This window comes from Aquarana catesbeiana, linkage group LG10 (assembly GCF_042186555.1).
Source record: "Aquarana catesbeiana isolate 2022-GZ linkage group LG10, ASM4218655v1, whole genome shotgun sequence".
Lineage (NCBI taxonomy): Eukaryota > Metazoa > Chordata > Amphibia > Anura > Ranidae > Aquarana > Aquarana catesbeiana.
In genome coordinates, this window is record NC_133333.1 from 108,824,063 (window position 1) to 108,846,694 (window position 22,632).

Genomic DNA, 22,632 nt, shown 5'->3' on the forward strand with positions numbered 1-22,632 from the left:
ATAACGTCAGTACATCTCATTTACTCAGCCAACAGAACAGCTATAGCAAGTCAATATGAATGTTCTGTTACTGCTACAGGCTCAGTTCTCTGATGTAATGATCTGTATACCTTTACATGCTCCAGTATCACAATGTGCCATATGGTACTAGAGTGGAGTCAGACTTCAAACATTGGGCAGGGCTCCTGTCATTCGTAAAATAGTCAGGCTCATTATTTACCCAGTTCCTTTCCAAACACTGACATAGCTGCCGTACCAGCATTCAGAGGGGAGAAAGGTCATAGGTATGGGCATATGCATTTTGGGTATGTATGGCATTGGGACAGAAATTTCCTAGAAAATACAAGGGCCTATTGTCTAGATGTCCTTCGGTATCTCTTGTATAAAGATTATTATGTAGTGCGTGAGTTATCATTGTATCTGAATGTCTTTGCATATTGCTCATATTAAGTTTAATGTTATTTACTATGCGTGGTATAGCAGAGCTGTAAATGACTAAATAGGTTTCGTAGTTGCGGTCTAATGCGAACCTGACTGCATGGAAGTACATGGAAAAGTCTCAAACTTCCTTCCCCTAGAGGAAAAGAAGGTGGTCAGAGCCTAGGCACGTACCTAGTTTTTGTGATGTAGGTTTTTTCTGCCTTCCCCATTACTGCCTGTAGTGATCCAGGAATCCCTATGGGGGGAAAAGGCAAGGTTTTTCTTTACAGCCCTTAGGCCCCTTTCACACATGCGGACAGTATGTCCGTATTTCATCCATCCGTTTTCGGATGAAATACGGACATACATGCATCCCTATGGGATAGCGGGTGTCAGCGGATGTACATCCGCTAACACCCGATGTCGTCCGCCTCCGCTCTCGTCCGATTCTGCGGACGGAAGAAAATCCTATTTTTCTATCCGTCTGCAGAGCGGATCGGAGGAACACGGACAGACGGTCCGTGTTCCTCCGATCCCCCATAGGGGAGAGCGGAGATCTGACAGGGCGGTCCCTGCACAGTGTGCGGGTCCCGCCCTGTCATCTGCCTGCTCAGCTGGGGAAAACGGAGCGATCCCCGCTGAGCAGCGGATAAACACTGGGCGGATCAACACGGATCCGTCCCGTGTGAAAGGGGCCTAAATAGCCAAAACCTTCTTGGTGGTGCCATGCTACACAGACAGCGCAAGTCTCCTCATAGGATACTCCTAGTCAACAATTATTTAATGCTCTAGGGCTCAATCCTACTCTCCGAGGCCACTGCATGGCTTAGCGACTATTCAGCATTTCAGCATGTCTTTCTTTTATACAATGTTGAACAAGTTCAATTATTTTTAGGATATTTAGCCTTCACAAAATCCCATTATACGTTTATCCCAGACTAGTTACTTGTTATAATAGTTCTGAGGTTCTGAATGCCTAGGCTTCGGGCATAGATGTTGGTAATAATACACAAGCTTAATGTATTCTAGTAAAGTTAGTCTGTAAACTAAGGTCTGTTTTGTTAGTTTATAGCAGTAGTTTGTTATTTTATAAACTTACAGCAGGCCGTGGCCATCTTAAGTGTGGGCATCTGAAGCCAGACTGTATTTCTTCCTGGATCTCATCCTTGCAGATCTTGCACATGCTCAGTGCAGCACAAGCAGTGTAATAGGTTTCAGGTCAGGTTTTCATAGCAACGGCAGTGTCAGAGGAAGTTGCCGCCCCTTCCCAGAAGGCATTGCAAACAGGAAATGATGCGATGGGCCAGGGAGGAGGAAGTGAAAAATGAATACAGCAGATATACAGTAGGGGCTGAGAAAAAAAATATCCAATTCGTTTACAGTGCACAGTTTAGTGAGGGATGCTGAAGAGTTGTAAAAGTGGGTGGAACTCCACTTTAAGCAATCCAAATGATGAGGAAAAAGTAAAGTAGTCTTTTGGTACTATTCACAGGTCCCAAGTCAGTTGCTCGGTTGTCTAAAGTACACTGTAGGCAGGTGGATCACGTTCACCTTTTCAGGGCACACTGTACATAATTTTAAAAGTGAAACTGCCCAGTGGATTTGAGTCATTTCTCAGGTCTTTGACCTCAGCGTGGACAGAGAATTAGTAGTTTTGCCTCAACAGCACTAAAAAGTCACCACCTGGTCTAATATTCATACAGTGTTATGACACATCCGGATTGCTCTACTGTCCTCTTAGAACTTAGCCTTGTAATATAGTTCCTGGAAGCAGTAGCCCACCCTAATAGGTTATTTCTATAATGTCCTCTCATGTGCTGTCCTGGAAGATGAAATGGGAAAGCTGGACCCGGTAACTCCATTTTCATTAATCTTCTAGGACAGCATGGACCCCCCGCCCTATATTCTGTGTTGTATTGGATTATTATGGTATTATGTTATTCCATTAGTTGCTTCGGTTCTTCCTTACTACTGAGGACACTGGGTGACTGTGCTCCTTTTATTTGATTGTGGATGATGTGTTTCCTGTTTTAGGTGGGTGAAGCCACTCTCTCATGTGCTGTCCTGGAAGATTATTGAAAATGGAGTTACCAGGTAACTAACTCTAGCTTTTTAAAGCTATAACAAAAGAGCTTTAAAATACAAGCTAGTATACTGTACTTATCTCCATTGAATCAGTGTCAGTAGAAAGGAACTCTTGAGAAGCCTCTTACTGAGGAGCCACAATCTGTTATGTACGTCTAGTACCTATATTTTGAAACTGTTTATCTATTTTTTACTCTTTCTTTACAGTATATTGTGAACAAAAAGCACTGGAAAGGTCAGTTTGACCAGGAAAGTGTGTGGTGTGTGTCTCAGAAATTAGAGTAATCAAAGGCAATTGTGTAACTACTGACACCATTTTATAGAGTAGGCAAATGACTTAAAGCGGGAGTCCACCTATCTATCGTTTTTTTTTTTTTTGAGTTCATTCACAAACTTTTCTTCTCAGCATTACATACTCACATATTGTGTGTAATATGGCCGCCTGTGTCAGATTTAGTCGGAAAGAATAACTTATATTATTCACTGCAGGCGGTTTCCATCTTCATTGTGGACATTTGAAGCCCACAAGCATTTATTTCCTCGATGTGGTGAATGCTGTGCTCCCAGCATTCACCGCTCGTTCCCGCACATGCTCAGTGGCATCCTGGGAAGCCTGAGACTAGCTCCCAGGAGTCTGGGAGAGGCTAGAAACACGCCTACTCCCATGGGAGGAGAACCAGGAAGTGCAAAGAAGAATAGAAAAATAAAAGGTAATTACGGTGATTTAAATTTTTTTAAACGGCATGTCAGCATCTAGGCAAGGAAGAGAATACATACAGATATTGTTCAAAATTTGGGTGGAACCCCGCTTTAATGTGTTTCTCTTTTTCTCTCTTGGGGAGGCAAGAGCCTGTTGCTCTGTAGAGTCACTGTGTGGTAGCAGCTTTGCAAGGTAGTTTTGGGGTTTGACATTTCTCCACTAGAAAAGGATTTTTATGTTATTTGCTGAGCAAGCTAGGATTTATTTTTATATATTCTGTTTTATTGCCAAGGACAAGCTGTCTAATTTACTTACTACTAGAAATGCTGATTGTGATTTTATTTGTACAAAATATTTATAAAGTAGCTGGAGTCTCAGATAGCAGCCGCTGCCCTAAACAGTCAGAGCATGGACACGTCCTCTTTACCCTATGCTGGCAGAGGTGGCAACATTTTAGATTAACACATTCTACTAGAAAGCATAAAGACAGCTGGTTGTATTTTTTATGGAGCACAAGCCCATATGTGATTCTTGTTGAATACATTTGTATGTACAAAATACCTACATTTTATATATTTTTTTGCATGCATATAATTTTTGTGCCTGTTCATGTGATAAATTCATTTGATTTCTGCAGTAAGTTTGCACCTCTAAGCATTTTTCCCAGCAATATCCTATTGAGGAGGGTCTCCTACAAAAATGACCCAGCCATTTCTTGTTTTGGCAAGACAATAACTGTTCCTTTGGAAGATAATTCTGTGTTTAAGGAATAAGTAGACAAGCGGTTAAAAATTCTTCTAACCCTATTTTATTTGGCAGGCCCTGCTATGCAACCTTCAGTTACCTCCATGTCTTTGTGCCAGACCCCTGCCTGCTTTCTGGACTAAGCACACGATCCAAAACCCTAGCTCCATCCTAACTGATCTCTCCGTTCATCACCATCTGGAGATTTACCCATGGTCTTACGCCTCTATGTGAAGGGCCTGATGGATACACTTATCCTAAATTTCAGGATGAGCCTCCTCTCCATCAATATGCAGAGGGTTCTTTGGCTCAAATGTTAGTCGGCAAAATTCTGATGCAAAGTGTGCCTTGAGCAGATGCCCTTCAAGAGAGAACACCTGTTTGGTACCTCTTGGACACCTACACCAAGGAGATCACAGAGGGTTGGGGTACTCTCCTCCCCCAGAAAGAGAAGGCTTGTGCTCCTGCAGGGAGACTCTCTAAGCCCGAGACTAGAAAAAGTTCCTTTCTTCCCTCTTAGGCCTCTGGTTCCATGTCTACATCTGGAACACACTTTGTCAGAAGACATGCTATGGAATTTGCCTCCTTCCCCAGAAGGACAGTTAGATCTTCTTGCTGCTGTTCAGCAGCAAAAGTATCAAGGGTGCTATTACCCCAGTCTTGCAGGTTCAGACATTTTGCATGGGGTGGGTCACGTTGGTCATTGCTTATCTCCTTTGTGGGTACCTTCTGGCCTCTAGGGACATCAGGGGTGCTTACTTGCACATTCCCACTGTTTTCTGCTTGCTGTGTTTTGCCGTGGGCCCTCAACAATACCAAATTGTCACCTATGCCTTTTGTCAATCCTCCACCCAGGTCTTCACCAAAGTGCTTGCCCTAGTTCTGGCTCTACTTCGTTCTCATGGGAGATATATGTTGTGGGATACCTGGACAATCTCTTGTTAAAGGACCAGTTCTCTTTAGCTATGTCCGCTAATGTCCATTTGACAGTGTAGAATCTGCAGAGATTTAGTGGGATCTCCAACCTTCAGAAGTTGACGCTTAAACCAACTGACAGATTAGAGTTCTTGAGCCTGAATTTTGGACACAGCCCTGTTCAGGATCTTCCTGCCTTGTGACAAACTACTGTTTCTGGCCAGGCCTGTTGGTCCCAAGATTGTCCATTAATTTGTACCTGCATAAGGGTTTTGAGCCAGCCCAGACAAATCTATGCCATTCCTTCTCTACAGCTTCTCCCCCCCCCAGCCCCATCAGCTCTGCAGGATCAAGATGGGGGCATTTTGTTAATTTTTTTTTATTGCACCAGACTGGCCCAAAACTTCTGGTGCACTCTCTCTGTGAGCCCTTCTAGATCATCCTAACCTTATGCACAAAGGGCCGGTCCATCATCCTGTTTTTCAGTCGCATGGCTGTTGAAGCCCAGGTCCTGAAGGACAGGGGCTTACCTGATTTAGTCATCCCCACTCTCTTGAAGGCTAAGAAGTCCACTTCTTCCAAAGTCCTCCATTGCAACTGGAAGGCATATTTTGTGTGGTTCAAGTCTACGAAATTCCTTACTAAGAGGTATTCTGTGTGACACATCCTGTTTTTTTTCTCCAGTGTGGTCTGGACAAGCACCAGACCTTGCGTATCATCAGTGGGCAAATCTAATACTTGTTTCGGAGAGACTGTTGGCCTCTCGTTTGTTAAGGCCTTTGTGAAGGAAGGGTGTCACACACCCTGATTGATTGTATCCGTGACTCCGTTGCACCTTAGTCTGGTGCATTTGGCACTTCAAAGGCCGCCCTTTGAACTTATAAGGGATTTCCTTTTCTGACCCCACTCACAAGGTGATTTTTTTTTTATTGCTATCATCTTGGCGAGCAGCAGCCTTTTCATGTAAAGAGCCTTTCCTGGTGTTACGCAAACATGCTTGCCCTGAGGCCTAAATACACTTATCCTGAGGCCTAAAACTTAATTTCTTCCCTCCGCCTCAACCAGGCTCCCTTGCTTATGTTTTGCCCCAAAATATCCCAAGGACATTTCATTTCACTGTCTATGTGGTATGCTCTGTGAGACTCTACCTCTCGGCTACAGCCTGTTTTTAGCAGTCAGATTCCAAGGCTTTCCCTGCTTCTTGCCCCATTATTGCTACAGGTAGGTGGATTAGACCAGGCTGAATACAAGCATGTGGCTCAAAGGGCAGAGTTCCTCCCTCCCCTGTTAAAGTGTTACTAAACCCAGGACCCTGCATTCACTATATCTGGTCTCCCACAGTACGCAGAACATAGAAATGCAATTATTTTAGTAAATATAAACTGCTAAATACCTTTTTTCATCAGCAGTATATAGCAGTCTTGTGACTTGTATCAGTGTCTGGTTAAAGCTTGTGGGAGGAGTTTTCAATCTCCCCTGATTGTCCTATGAAGCTGCAGGACCCCTGACCCTCTGTCTGGACAGTGCTGATTGGCCTTATGCTAATCACATGAACTCTCCCAAGAAAAAAAAACTTATTAGCAATACACCTCAAACTGAGCATGTGTAGAATGCCCCCAAGGCTCTGTACTATCAAGAGAGGGATTGGGAACAGTGGAAGGAGGGGAGGAACAGAGAAGACAGGATCAAATAGCCTTTTTACACAATGCAGAGGATTAACCCCTTAGGTTCCACAGTGAGCATAACAAGCATGATTTTTGATGTACCAGTAACATCTATTTCTTGCAATACAGTCCAGGACACAGGCTCCTCCCTTTTGTTTAATGATCTCCTTTTTGCTTGCTGCAAAACTGAGTCTTGCTGGCAGTGGGAGGAGTTATATAGAGGCTGTCCCTCCAATTTCCTTTTTTTTTCTCCCTCAGGTTCATCTCAGGGTAGTTTCATATAACCAATGATTATGACTGATTCAGTGTCCAGTACTACTGTTTTTTTGTAGCCATTTCATTTACCATTCGTAATAGGTTGCTGTACCCTCTTGGTGATCAATGTGAACACATATGTTAACACTTGCTTTTATGTTTCCAAAGGCAAAAAGAAGGGAAGAAATCATGGCATTGCTGAAAAGACAAAGAGAAGATCGCATTCAGGTAAGGAAAGAGTTACAGAAATGCAGAGATAATGTCTAGTAGCCTAATGCACAGCTCCAACCAAATGTTGTAGTTTTGGATAGAGCAGAGAATGGCTAGCTTCTTTCATGTATTTACTGCCATCAGTATGCCAGTTTATGAGATTTTCTCTCAGTTAGACAACAGGAAGTGATAAAAAAAATCTCTCCAACAGGAAGTGATAAAAAAGATCTCTCCAAAAGGAAGTCAATTGCCCTGAATCTCCAGGCCAGTGTGATAGTGCAATTGACAAGTGGAGACATCTCCCCCACTGTGTGTTTTTGGTTTAACCCCCATGCTGCTTAGTCACTAGCATGGCCAGTTCTGCACGTTAGTGCTGCAAAATGGTCATGCCTTATTTCTTTTGTATCACAGTGTAAGTTTAAAGTCCTGGAACTAGTTGGGAACAAGGCGTCCCTAAATTATGTATAAGGAACACATTTTATCTCTGTTCTTTAAGAGTGTGTAAACCCTAGCAGTAAACTTTGCTTATTGGGTCCCTTCATTGCATTTTGCAGTTTCTTTGTGATAAGTGCAAGAATATACTGTACGTAACTGTTGATCCTGCCAGAAATCTTGTCAGCTGACAACTTCCGATGCTCTCTATCAGTTGTGCATTCTTATCAGTTACAGCTATGTTATGTAAAATGGAGAAGGGGAGGTTTCTGTGGTCCTATCTTGTTTCTGTTGTCTTAATACAGTAAAGTGAGCAAACGTTGTAACCCTTGAAGGGCGAATATAGAGAGAAATAAAGCTTAAAAAAAAGCAAACAAATGCAGCCACCACATGCAAGGAATAGTAACCACTTGCGGAACGCCCACTGTACATATACTGTGGCAGGGCAGCCGCTTTGTGCCAGATCACATACCTAGTACGTGATCTGACACTTCTGGGACTGGGGTGCGCCGCCGGCGACCCGCTCCCGCTGTGATCACAGGGACACTGATCTTCCCTTAGTAAAAGCACCTCCCCCACAGTACACAAGCCATGGCTAGGAACACATTTAATCCTTTGATTGCCCTTGTTGTTAACCCCTTCCCAGCCATTAGTACAGTGACAGTACATTTCTTTTTAGCACTGATCACTGTATTGGTATCACTGGTCCCCAAAAAGTGTCAGTTAGTCTCCGATTTGTCTACCGCAATATCGCGGGGGGGGGATCGATCTCCGCATTCCCGTCTCTCCCCCCGCCACTGGTGATACTCCATTTTCAGAGGTTACAGCTATAGCATATTAGAGTGTCAGTTCTACTTTCTGGCTATCCAAAGATAAACCTAAGCTTCTCTCTTCTTTAGCATTGCTTCAACTGCAAATATGAGAGACAGTGGGTGACATACAGTATAATATTATCTCAGTAAAATTGTCCTGGCTTTTCTATCCCTGTTTAGCAACCAGTGAAAGCAATCTCTATGTCAGTCTGACTTTGGAATTTTAAATGTTATGCAAAAGATGATGATTTAGGGCCGGCTCACACTAGTGCAATGCCAGACATCGCATGTGATTCGGACCGCATTGCTGTGCATATGACATGCAATGTCTGTGTGATGCGAATTTCAGCTATACAAACTGTATGGCTGAATTTGCATTGCATTCGGACTAAACTCGTGCATGACCCTTTTTTTTGCTCCTCTCCAGAGAACACCCATGCGATCCCATTCTGCAAATCGCCCTGCATTTTGCAAACTGATTGTGGGGTGTCCTTAACTTAACATACGCTCCGCAATCAGTTCACATGAACAGGTTTGCGATTTAGATGCGGTGCGAATTTTCAGCGAATGAATTTGTGAATTTGAGCCGGATCTATTGTGAACCGAGCCTCAATGTAAAATAATTTAAGGAAACATATGCAAATAATATGCACTCAGTACATAGTACACTTCTCAACCCTACACTCAGTACATAGCGCACCCCTCAACCCTACACTCAGTACGTAGCGCACCCCTCAACCCTACACTCAGTACGTAGCGCACCCCTCAACCCTACACTCAGTACATAGCGCACCCCCCAACCCTACATACATTCGGTACGTAGCAAACCCCTGAACCCTGCACTCAGTACGTAGCGCACCCCTTAACCCTGCACTCAGTACGTAGTGCACCCCTCAACCCTGCACTCAGTATGTAGCGCACCCCTGAACCCTTCACTCAGTATGTAGCGCACCCCTGAACCCTGCACTTAGTACGTAGCACAACCCTGCACTCAGTATGTAGTGCACCCCTGAACCCTGTACTCAGTACATAGCGCACCCCTGAACCCTGCACTCAGTACGTAGCACACCCCTGAACCCTGCACTCAGTACATAGTGCACCCCTGAACCCTGCACTCAGTATGTAGCCCACCCCTGAACACTGCACTTGGTACAAAGCGCACCCCTCAACCCTGCACTCTGTACATAGTGCACCCCTCAACCCTGCACTCTGTACATAGCGCACCCCTGAACCCTGCACTCAGTACGTAGCACACCCCTGAACTCAGTACATAGTGCACCCCTGAACCCTGCACTCAGTACGTAGCCCACCCCTGAACACTGCACTCGGTACAAAGCGCACCCCTCAACCCTGCTATCTGTACATAGTGCACCCCTCAACCCTGCACTCAGTACGTAGAGCACCCCTCAACCCTGCACTCAGTATGTAGTGCACCCCTCAACCCTGCACTCAGTATGTAGCGCACCCCTGAACCCTGCACTCAGTACGTAGCGCAACCCTGCACTCAGTATGTAGCGCACCCCTGAACCCTGCACTCAGTACGTAGCGCACCCCTGAACTCTGCACTCAGTACGTAGCACACCCCTGAACTCTGCACTCAGTACATAGCACACCCCTGAACCCTGCACCCAGTAGGTAGCACAACGCTGCACTCAGTATGTAGCACACACCTGAACCTTTCACTTAGTACATAGCACACCCCTGAACTCGGAACATAGCACACCCCTGAACCCTGCACTCAGTATGTAACGCACCCCTGAACCCTGTATTCAGTACATAGCGCACCCCTGAACCCTGCACTCAGTACGTAGCGCACCCCTGAACCCTGCACTCAGTACGTAGCGCACCCCTGAACCCTGCACTCAGTACGCAGCACACACCTGAACCCTTCACTTAGTACATAGTGCACCCCTGAACCCTGCACTCAGTACGTAGCCCACCCCTGAACACTGCACTCGGTACAAAGCGCACCCCTCAACCCTGCACTCTGTACATAGTGCACCCCTCAACCCTGCACTCTGTACATAGCGCACCCCTCAACCCTGCACTCTGTACATAGCACACCCCTCAACCCTGCACTCTGTACCTAACACACCCCTCAACCCTTCACTCTGTATGTAGCACACCCCTCAACTCTTTATGTAGTGTACTCTTAAACCCTGCACTCTGCATATTTTATAGATACAAGGAAGCTTTGTTTTGCTTAACCACGCCCCTTAAGCCCCTCCCAATGGTAGGACTTTGGCCACACCCACATGTTGCAGCAGTGCGCCTAAAGTGTTCCTCATTCTGAAGTTCAAAAGTTGGGAGGTATGAGGTTGTATATGAAGGCTTTCCTTCTTGAATAACGCTGTGATCTGTGAGGCGGGACTTGGAAAGTTTGGACTTCCTGTAGGGGTGACTGTGTGGGACTAAATGCTAATTAGGATGTATTCAATCCCCTCCACCATTAGAGCTCTGAAGGAAGTTACATCATTTGCAGAGTCTGAAAGACTACAAAGGGGAGTGATATAGCCTCTAGCTGCTGCAGGAAGGGGCTGTGGAACGGACAGAGTCTTTCAGCAGGATATACAGAGTGTCACATGACACAAACCCACAACTAAACCCAGAATATCAGGGGATCTGCAGACAACAGAGCAACATGCTACAGAGGTATGGTCTATGAACGATCATTCCATTCAGTTCCTGTAAAAAGAGAGTTGGAGTTCAGCTTTAAATAAGCTTTTCAAATGTGTGGAGTTCTACTTTAACTTTTGTTGATGAACTTTAAAGCGCATTTGTATCTAATGACAATTTGATAAGTGTCCACTTTTTTTTTGCTGAAAATATATAGTAAATATACCATGAATATAAATGTCTGGCTGAAACATGTCCAGTTAATGTAATTTGATTGCTTACTGAGCTCTCATTAATTATAAGGCAGTGCCTGGAGTATGTTTAGCAGGCTGATGGCTGGAGGCTCTTCATATATTGGTACTGCAGGATAGCAATGTGAAATGTTGTACATCAAACTGCCACTGCTGTTTCAGCTCCTGCCAGTGATTTATGAACCCATTGCACTGCCATTCTCAGTCTGTCATCCTAATCCTCATTGATTCCTTTTTAAATTGGGTATTAATAATACATTGTAGGTTATCCCATTGCAGAACTGCTGCAGCTGTAATTACTGCATGAGCTTTTGCTTGCTGGAGCAGTTTGCTGCTGATCGATGTAAGCTGTTTGTAAACACAGCACAGACGTTAATACTCTTTTTCACAATAAGGGCAAACTCATTTTTTTGTTTAAAGTGACTGCTAAAAAAATAAAAATAAAAATAAAAATGAAAAGACCCCTTTTTAAAAGTAAAATAATAATACCTACTAGAACCAACACCAGTAAAAAAAATCTTTGCTTTCTTTTGGAGGTTGGGTGTTTTGAAAGCCTACATCTCTCCACTGCACACTGCGGTTCTACCCACTAGCTACTCTGTCATTAGTTTCCCTTTAGACCTGATTCACACCTGCAAACGCATCACAAATTTTTGTGCAACAGCTTAGGGCAGCCCATTCACTTGAGCTGCTCTATGCACGAGAAACATGCCAAAGTAGCTGCACCTTTTTTTCTTTTTTTTATTCCTTTTCTTTTTTTCCAGTTCATACAAGTTGGAAAAATGCATAAGCAATAAATATAAAATAAGACAAGTAAAAAACACATAGGGGTTTGTGACAAACCCAAACGGGACAAGAGCTTTTGGAAGGGATTAGGGGCTTGTCTTCAACCCACTGATTATGGCCCATGGAGGAGACTGGGGATTTTGTCTGCTCCTCTCGGTCAGAGCATGGAAAAGAGCCTAGTTCAGCCTCTGATCCTATGGAGAGAGAAGATAATTCTCTAATGATGGACAACCATGTAATGATCTCTGAGAGGGAGGCTTGGATTAAGTCTCTGAATAAAGACAATAAAGCTTTGAATAAAGACAATAAAGCTTCCCTTCTGGAGTGGATAAAAAGATGTAATATTGTACAGTTTAATGGTCAGAATAAATATGGTGGCCCTCCTGCGGGGTTGGAGAAGCTCCTCCACTTGGGACAGAAATATTTATCAACAATCTCCCTCAAGAAATCTGTGAAGATAAATTAATTTCACTTTTTCAGACTCCTGGAACATTGTATGAGTTTTGTCTTATGATGACTTGTCTCGTGGACAGATTACACAAGTGAAATCTGGTTAATGAGATTTGAATAGCCCTGGGTCTTCTTTCTGGGGAACTGGTGCCGAACTGCCTGGGTGGGCACTGACCTGAGTTACCTAGGCTTGTCCAGGTGACTAGTTGTCAATGAGCTTACTGTTAACCGCTGGCCGACCAGCCGCCGAAGTTATACTGCGGCAGGTTGGCTCGGGTGCTGGAATCACTATAGGTGTACGTTGGGCTTGTCCACACCTTTCTGTGAACGCGTGCGCCAATTGACCAGCGGGGGTGGCAATCAGCGTGTCCGGCGGACTCATTCCCCGCAGAGACAGAACGGGGATCTGCCAAAGTAAACAAGATCTCAGTTCTGTCAGGGAATGACACAGAGATCCTGTCTTTCTGCTATGCAGGAAGACGGCTCTGTGTGTTGTCCCAGGCAGCCCACCCCCCCATACAGTTAGTAAACACACTAAGGGAACACATTTAACCCCTTGATCGCCCCTGATGTTAACCCCTTCCCTGCCAGTGCCATTAGTACAATGTCAGTGCATACTTTAGCACTGATCACTGTAATAATGTCACTGGTTCCCAAAAAAGTGTCAAAAGTGTCAGTTAGGTGTCCGATCTGTCCGCTGCAATGTCGCAGTCCTGCTAAAAATCGCAGATCACCGCCATTACTAGTAAAAAAAAATAATAAATAATGAAAATGCCATAAATCTATCCCCTATTTTGTAGACGCTATAACTTTTGCGCAAACCAATCAATATACGCTTATGGGGGGGGGGTTACCAAAAAAATGTAGCAGAATACAAATTGGCCTAAACTGATGAAGAAATTCAATTTTTTTAAAAAAAAATATTGGGTATGTTTTATATCAGAAAATTAAAAATATTGTTTTTTTTTTTTTCAAAATTGACGATCTTTTTTTGTTTATAGCGCAAAAAATAAAAAACGCAGAAGTGATTAAATACCACCAAAAGAAGGCTCTATTTGTGGGAAAAAAGACATCAATTTTATTTGGGTACAGCGTCGCACAACCACGCAATTGTCAGCTAAAATAACGCAGTGCTGTATCGCAAAAAATGGCCTGGTCGTTAAGGAGGTAAATTCTTCCGGGGCTGAAGTGGTTAAATTAAGATCACTGTTCATTGTTAGCTGTAAATTGGATTGCTGTTTGAAGTTTGCATTGTCATGCTAATATCCCCTAGACAGTGGTGTATTTAGGTGTTGTGCTGCCTTAGGCCTTACTAAGCTCATGCACCCCCTAGTTTAAATATGACCCACCCCTTCATGGCAATGCCACACCTCTTCCTGTTTAAGACCTGCCCTGTCATCTGTAAACCACACCCCTTCCTCTTTAGGCTTCACCTCTTCCTCTCTGTATATTAAAAGTGGGTACCAAGTACAGCCTCATCAGTGCCCATCAATGCAGCCTCACCAGTGCCCACCAATGCAGCCCGATCAGTGCCCATCAATGCAGCCTCACCAGTGCCCAATAAGGGTCTCCAATTGCATCGTCCTCCTCTCTCCTATCAACACAGAGCCTGGGTCGGGAGGAAGTTGTGATATGAGGAGGCTAGGCGGAGCATTAGGCAGATGCACGGCATAGGTTTACACACAGTTTTGCCTCTCAGCTTTTTCCTAATAAACTTCTTAGGCACACAGTGGATGGATGGAAAGGCATTTGCTATTGGCAGCTTTCTTCTTCTGGCTGCTGGGCTTTAAACTTCCCACCCAAACACCCAGGGCCATCTTAATAGCATCATGGGACCCTGGGCAAAGTAATGCACTGAGGCCCCTACAAGCCTGCTATAATTTATGCACCTACTTTAAAGAATTACAACCCACTACTACTAGATGCAACCCATTCAATTAAAAGGGTCTGTGCTGCAGCTTTTAGGGTTTTAATACAGGTGGTGAGAAGGCAGCATATCGCCTCCTCACTGCCTGTCAATTGCCTCTGAAATTAAATCTGTGTGTAGATTGCTTTTAAGAGGAGTGGCAGTCTCTTTCAATCAGCAGTAGAGGGGGGCATTAGTGTATTTGTCTAGGGAGAAGGTGGTGTTTAAAATTAGACCCCTTTCACACTGAGGCGGTTTTCAGGCATTTTAGCGCTAGAAATAGCCTCTATTACCAATACGTTATGCAAAACACCAAATCATTACAAATAGGAACTGTAGCAGGCACTATGCACGCTCCAGATGACGTCAGAGTGATGAAACGCGTAGGGTGGAGTCAGCATACGTCCTTGCATCACTTCCTGTTACAGAGGCTTGTGTCAGCAATATATGCTTTTTTTATCCTTACCGAATGTGAGTACCTTTTTTAAGCGTTTGCACCAATAAACAAGTTTTCATACAGTATTACGCTATTTGGGCTCCCTCTTTCTCTTTTCATAATGGAACCTCCTCCTAGTCAACACTAAGGACGGAGTTATCCTGCATTGCTACACAGTGGCATATACTGTGGATGTGTGAGACCCCAAGAGGGGGTGAAGGATCTGGTGAGTGCAGTCACTATAGGAGCACGAATAAGGCACGCCCTGAGTGTTTATTCATTGAAAAGCCCACCAGAGTCTAAACGGATCCCTTCACCGGCACAATAGCACCTTATAACCCAATTGCATATATCAGTCAGATGTTCACCTGTTTATTCACACCAGCACTTTACTTTTGCACTATTGATTCTACTTTGTATATATTGTATATATGGTCATTGTACATGCATAGTAACGATTAGGAATTATTGCACTTTATTTTTGATTTATTTTATATTTATACTTATTTATTTATTATATATATAAAACAAGTTGGTTTGTCTTACACATTGCACTTTTATATTGGGTCAGGTATACAGCTTGACACCCATTCACACTCAGGAGTTTATAATTTGGTTTCACATTAATGAGCACAGTTTTTACTGTGCATTTGTTTTAGGCTAGAAGACATCCATTTAAAAGGAACTACCTACATCATTTCTCTTCCCCACCTTAAATACCTTCCTTCCATTCAAGGGAGCAGCACACACCTGAATCCATCAGGTCTGGAACGGCGCCATATCTACTCTTTTTTTCCTTTTTCATTTTAGCGCTAGAAATCGCCTCTATATAACGCCTGAAAACCGCCTCCCATTCATTTCATTGTGGCTTTTCACACACGGGCGGTGCGCTTGCGGGACGTTAGGAAAAGTCCTGCTAGCAGCATCTTTTGGGGCGGTTTGGGAGTGCTACACACCGCTCCCAAAATGCCCTGCCCATTGAAATTAATGGGCAGCTCTTCCGAAGTGCCTGAAAGCTAGCGGCCAAAAAGTGCCACTTAAACAGCACTAAAGCGCCTCCAAAATGAGTGATGCTTTAGCACTAACGCGGCCGTAGTGTGAAAGGGGTCTTACCAATTTTCCAGCCTCTAGTGTGTATGTACTCAACTTTGCCACCTGTCCTGCACACCTTAACATACAGGAAGTGTATCTGTGTGTATCAGGGGGGGATGCAGCTGATGGGGCAGGCACAACAGAGATTGGAAAACAACAAGTAGAGAGGCGCCTCTGAGTGCAGTCGTTTTTATATAAAAATACTTTAATGAAATATAGATAAACTCACATTGTTGCAGATAAAAACGAGCATGGTAACAGAAGTCATGGATGGCGCTCCCAGCCCTGTGCCATGGACAGTCTGTGTTATGGATGTAATCAATGCTCTTCCGGGTGTTGTAGAGCCGGCTTCGAACGACGGAAGAGCGGCCTCAGAACGAGGCTTGAAACAGGAGAGACAGCTGGCTGCAGAGGGGTGACATCATCAATAATTATTCAAAGTCGTTCGAAGCCGGCTCTACAACACCCGGAAGAGCATTAATTACATCCATAACACAGACTGTCCATGGCACAGGACTGGGAGCGCCATCCATGACTTCTGTTACCATGCTCGTTTTTATCTGCAACAATGTGAGTTTATCTATATTTCATTAAAGTATTTTTATATAAAAAGGACTGCACCCAGAGGCGCCTCTCTACTTGTTGTTTTGCAGCCCCAGGAATATGGTTTCTCTCCTACTATGATGGCAGCCCTGCTTGCTTCCTTTGGACGTTTTTATCTCCCCACCAGCAGCACTACATAGACTACCAGCCTGTGTCTGCTATATGGACTATCACTTTCTATTTTTCACTATTTGACTTAGATATTGATCCATCAGCAAAACACAGATTTGATCTTATGGGAATTCTGAGTGATTGCGCCTATACTTGTTATTTTACAACAGAGATTGGAGGTGGGGAAAAATCATTGGCCTTTTTAGCAAACTATGCTGTTCACTTTGACTAGAGACATGTGTAGTTAAAAAGACACAAAAGAAAAAGAAATGTCGGTCAGTCTTAAATGTAGTCAGCAGGATGGACACTAAAATCCAGACTGATCTATAATGAGAAATGACACTTCTCTTCATATGTCAGAAGGCAACATTAGCCATACAGGTAGCATGAAAGGTAACCACATATGCAAGCAGACATTAAGGTGTTAAATCCCATTCATACCACCAGCCTGCAGATATTGAGCTGTAAAGAGTTAACCATTTAGGTAAGCAGCAGTGTACATGTGTTAATTGTAGTGGAGTAGAAAAGCACAGTCCTCCCCTAGCACCAAGGACACAGAGGGTTAATTACCAGAGTCCTATTTCAAATAACAGTGGATAGGAGAAAGTCAGAAAGCTGCAGCATGACATTTGGAAAGATAGATTGTGAGGATTGGTATTTTGCTCTCACCCCCCCAAGATATACACTATGTAGCTGGGTCTGCCTGCTGAAGCCATAATCAGACTGGCCCTGATGTGGTTCTCTATGTGCACCTGGAGAAGCAGACCAGCTCTTTCTCTCTGCTCTCCTGACTATGCTGAGGGGAGGAGGGGGAACTGTCATACTCTGTGCTCCATGAGAGAGACAGACACTCTCCGAACACTGCAGCTAGCAACCATGGCAGAGAATGCACTGACTCGGGAGGAGGGGGGGGGGGGGGGCTTTTTTTTGCGGGGGGCTCCCCCCCCTTGCAAAGTGCCGCCCTAGGCCTGGGCCTTGTCGGCCTAGGCCAAGACACAGCTCTGCCCTAGAGGGGAAAGTCCTCCTGGGGGTATAAAGTAGATGTCTGAGTTTTAATGAAGAGCCATTCCTTTGGTTTTTACCTTAACATCCTGTCTGTGTTTGATGCTTGGGGTAAAGGACTGGTATTACCTCTCGGTCTGCTGGAAGGGTCTGAAGGGCAGGAGGTATTGTTTGGAGAAAGCGCCCAGATGGGGTGCCAGGCGGTCCCTCATAGGGTTGATTTACTAAAGCCTGCAGTTGCACTCATTTTCCTCAGTGCTTCGTGAATGTGGCGAAGCCTCATTTTGTAAAGAATACCCAGTCAGTCAAGGAAATTTTAAAAGCAGCATTTTTGCTTGCACATGATTGGATGATGGCTATCATCAGAGCTTTACTACATTCACTTAGCTCTGGAGAAGAATGAGCGCAACTTCACTTGCTAAATGTACAGACTATTTTACTTTAGTAAATCAACCGCATAATATAGATCCATGGCTTGCACAGCAAATTTTTATAACTAGAAAATATTTAATTTCTGTGTATAAAAGAGTAGTTTTAGATGCTTACTTCTGATTTTAAGTGTTAAAATAATTGTAGGGTTTTTGTTCCCCCTCCCTGAGGATCCTTTGTTGGCTTGGCCCTTTATAATTACTGTCAGTAGATTGGAGCTTCATCTTTTGGACACACAGGCTTACAGTAAGCACTCTAAGTACAATAGATCCAGTAGAATATCAAATTCAAGACAAATAAATGCATTTCAGACTGCACAGTCTGCTTGTTTTCCTGTCTGCTTTAAAATATCAAAATGCTCTCATAATGGAGTTGTCTTTAATAGTTTGGATCATTTTATGTCTAAAAGCATTTTGGTAGTGTCTTGGAGCTCGCCAGTGAATAGTGGTGGCCCGTCCATAGGGGGCGCACGGTCGCCGCCCCCCGAGCTGTTAAAAAAAAATAATAAAAATTGTCACTTTAAAAGTGACCAAGCGCCAGACACGTGGCGGTCTATGGAAAGCTTCCCAGCCTGCAATCAGCTGATTGCAGGCTGGGAAGCTGATTTGCCCGTGTTTAGGGTGTGGTAGGGGTGCACGCAATGCGCCCACAAACACCCCCACTCTACTGTGATTTGTCAGTGTGCCTATTGTAACTGGCTAGGATTGGCGCGGCGGGGATCAGAGGAGAGGACAGTGGGCGTTGCTTTTTTCATCACTGTGGGGGTGGTGTCGACTGGGACCGGAGGAGACGACAGTGGGCGGTGCTATTTTTGTCACTTCCGGTATGTGCGTGCGGTGGATTTGGAGATGAGGAGATGAGCGGCGCCATTGAAGATAAGTGCTGGCCTGGCGCTGCAGACCCCAGACACTCTCTTATCTTCTCTCAGTCTCTCTGAGACCTTGCTGCCCGCCCCTCCGTTCCGCACAGCCTCACGCTGACTCCCTGTTCCAGGTTCATAGTTCCTATGCCAATGCATGATGCCTGCCTGTGCCTGATTTATCCAGAAGACTGTCAGACTCAGACACATGTGCAGCTGGACATCAGGGGCCTTTTTTGGGGAATATTATTGTCTTCTTTCAAGTGCCTGGATGTCATGTGTATATAGCTATATACACATGACATCCAGGAGGGGCGGCTCACACACAGAGCTGACAGGGAGAGAGGGGAGGGGGGAGAAGGACACAGAAGCAGAGAGGAGAGCTGCAGATAGCAGACTGCGTATGACAGAGGAACGTAAACTGACTACAGTGTCAGGGCTCAGCAGCCCTGATTATCGTGGTCAGTTTACAGGGGGGAGGGCATAGCCAGGCAGGATCAGCCAGGTATTACAGGTGTTACTGGAGGCCAAATCACACAGCACAAGTACAAAAGGATTACCGCTCCAGGTGATGGCCCCGTGTTCACACCATCCTTGTGTTTCAGGAGATGGAGGGTACTGGCTCATTAAAGATGATAACAAGAGACATCAAGTAGGACAGCCGCACTCCGATATAATGAATGCCTGTATTGATAAAACTTAGTCCATACACCAACAGAGGCACAGGTACAGATGGTAACTGGCGCGTTTCGCACCGTTAGTGGCGCTTAGTCATGAGATGAACTATTGATGCTTGCAGTTTTAAAAATGTGATCTGACACTGACAGCTACAGTTCAAGCATGGTGTCACCTGTGTTTTGAGTGGCCTGAGCCTGCTTCCCATATCACCATTCAAATTTAGGATCAACAGCAATAACTTAAACCACAAATATCTGTGTTATCTGCAAAGATCTAAATGTTGTGCAACAAGCAAATTGGGGATATAACCCTGTCTATCTTTTCTATTACCATCATACAAAAATTGACAATTAAAAAAGTTATTTTCTTGACATTGTGCCATTTCATTGATCTAAAAACCCTGTTAGCTGCAAATTTTTGTGGCCATTCTTCTCTTCTGAGTCACAGGAGTGCACTTACGTTTTATATCCTGTGACCCAGACAGCCAACAGCAGGCTAAAGTGTCCCATAGCCGCTCCAAGCTCCGGATGGAGCCCTGATTTACAGCTGGCTTCAGCTCTCAGGGTGTGGCTGAGAGCCTAAACTAGCTGCGCTTGTCCCCTCTCCATCCCGGCACTCCAGTGAGCACTGGAGGGGCAGAGTGAAGAGCGGTGACTGACAGTCACAACTCTCTGCTCCAGGGAAACCAAGAAATGAGTGATCAGCAGTCGTGTGATCTATCAGTTTTTGAACTTAAAGCCAGTGGGAGACAGGTGCAGAATCAGCCTGATGTTGCAGCATGGAGGTGAGTATAAATGTTTGTTTTTTACACAGTTCTCCTTTATTTTGATTTGTTATCCAATCTTTTGCTGTGAAATTTTCAGTATACCAACTGCTCTAATGCATACATTGCTCTGTATTTTAGAAAGAACTTGTATCTCTTGGCCATAGACCAGTAATTGCAGAAGATGAGCCAAGGTAAGTTACATATAGTTACATAGTTAATCTGGTTGAACAAACACACACACACAAATATAAAACCTCCATATACACAATCCTTTACCCACAGTTGATCCAGAGGAAGGCAAAAAAAAACAATAAAGCATGATCCAATTTGCACCAGTGGGGGGAAAAATTCCTTCCTGATCCCCCAAGAGGCAATCGGATATTCCCTGGATCAACTTTACCTATGAGTTTTATCCAGTTATGGTATGTACATTTAGGAAAGAATCCAGGCCTTTTTACGACAATCTACTGAGCTGTCCAGAACCAGCTCTTGAGGGAGTCTATTCCTAATTTTCACAGCTCTTACTGTGAAGAATCCTTTCAGTATTTGGAGATTAAATCTATTTTCCTGTAACTGCAAAGCATGCCCCCTTGTCCTCTGTGATTACCTCAATGTGAATAACTCAACATCAAGTTCACTATATGGACCCCTTATGTATTTATGCTAGGGTTGCACTGCATCGGTATCGGTGCCGATACTGAATATTTGCACGAGTACTTGTGCAAATGCTCCGATACTTAATCTGATACCTCCCGGCAGGGCCGCTGATAGGCCAGTACAGCTGGCACTGTTGTACCGGGCCTAGCGTCCTCAGCGTAGCAGGGGGGACTGGGCAGCCTCACAGATGATCGGTGCGGTAGTGGGGACAGTTACAAACACCAATCTCCCTGTATAGCTTTCAATAAAGCAGCTGACAGCCGCTTCTCCTCCTCTCCCTCCCGCGGCTGTCAGCTGCTTTATTGAAAATTATACAGGGAGTTGGTGCTTATAACTGCCCCCACCACTGCACCAATCACCCCCAACTGTCCCCTGTGTCCTCCTCCGGCTTTACATGTCCTCCTTTGGCTCCCTGGGTCCTCCGTGTGCTCCTCCAGCTCTCTGGGTCCTCATTTACTGGCTCCTTCCTTTTCTGAATACACAGAGTCAGTAATCACTGTGTTTACGATGCTTCAGTTTATGAATGGAGAGGAGCCTCTATCTCCAGTTCATTCATCTTTAGTGCGGCTGAGGCTGCAAAGAAAGGGACTGGGGAGTTTGTGTCCTCAGTCCCTTTCCTTGTTTCAAAAGAGAGATGTCAGGGGTCTGTTTAGACCCTTGATATCTCACGAAAGCCACCCTCAACAGGGCTGAGAAAAAAAAGAGAAAAAAAGGAAAGAATTGTAATAAAAATGTAAAGGTTAAATTGTAAAAATAATAAAAGGAAAGAAAAACACTGACACCGTCCAGCTGTATAAACCAATGCTTTCTTCATGCTGAACTGTGCCAATGTGAATGAGCCCTAAGATTTTTTTTTTTTTTTTTAGTGTTTTAGGTGTTACAGATTTAGTTTTAAGGTAAATTTAAAGTGAACCTTTCCTTTGCCCATGCAGCGCAAAGGAGAGGGTCATTTAATCCCTTCCCCCTCAAGCAGCATGTATTTTTCTTTTTCTGTCCGGCACCTCTGCATTTGGCAACTAAGGAAAAGGAAGTCTTGTCTAAGCTCCAAACCAACTTGTCCATGGTAACCCAGGTTTATGGACTCCATCCCTAGTCCCAGCACTATTCTAATAGCATCATGGGCCCCTGGGCAAAGTAATGCACTGGGGCCTCTCCCAGCCTGTCTCAATTTATGCACCTTCTCTCAAGAATTAAAGTATAAATAGTTGATAGAATTAAACATAGACAGTACTGTGCAAAAGCTTTAGGTGTTAATAAATGCTGTAAAGTAATTAAAAAAAAATTTAAAATGTATATTATTATACAGGAATTATATAGCGCCAATAGTTTGGGCAGCGCTTTACAACATGAGGGCAGACAGTACAGTTACAATACAATTCAATACAGGAGCGATCAGAGGGCCCTGCTCATTAGAGCTTACAATCTAGAAGGGAGGGTCGAGTGGAAGAAAAAGGTAATAACTGTGAGGAATGATCAGATGGAGAAAATGAAAATACAGTTGTTAGGTGTGGATAGGATAGGCTTCTCTGAAGAGGAGGGTTTCCAGGAATCGTCTAAAAGCTAACAGAATGTGAGATAAATCAGACAAAATCGGGGTAAGGGGTTCCAGAGACTCTGGAATTTATATAAAATGCATAGTGAGCAAACAGAAGAAAACTCTAAATCAAATCAATATTTGGTGTGACTACCCTTTGGCTTTAAACCAGCATCAATTCTTACACGTGCATACTTTGTACATTTGCACAAAGTCAGA

The 22,632-nt window shown here is 44.3% G+C and overlaps 1 protein-coding gene across 1 annotated transcript in view; it reads left to right on the plus strand.

The window, feature by feature from the left end:
• HOATZ (HOATZ cilia and flagella associated protein) overlaps positions 1 to 22,632 on the plus strand; it is a 120,913-nt gene that overhangs the window by 89,263 nt on the left and 9,018 nt on the right. The window contains exons 4-5 of the mRNA XM_073602418.1: positions 6,952 to 7,011; positions 20,361 to 20,413. Coding sequence (XP_073458519.1) covers positions 6,952 to 7,011; positions 20,361 to 20,413 — 113 coding nt within the window. The remainder of the gene's footprint in view (positions 1 to 6,951; positions 7,012 to 20,360; positions 20,414 to 22,632) is intronic.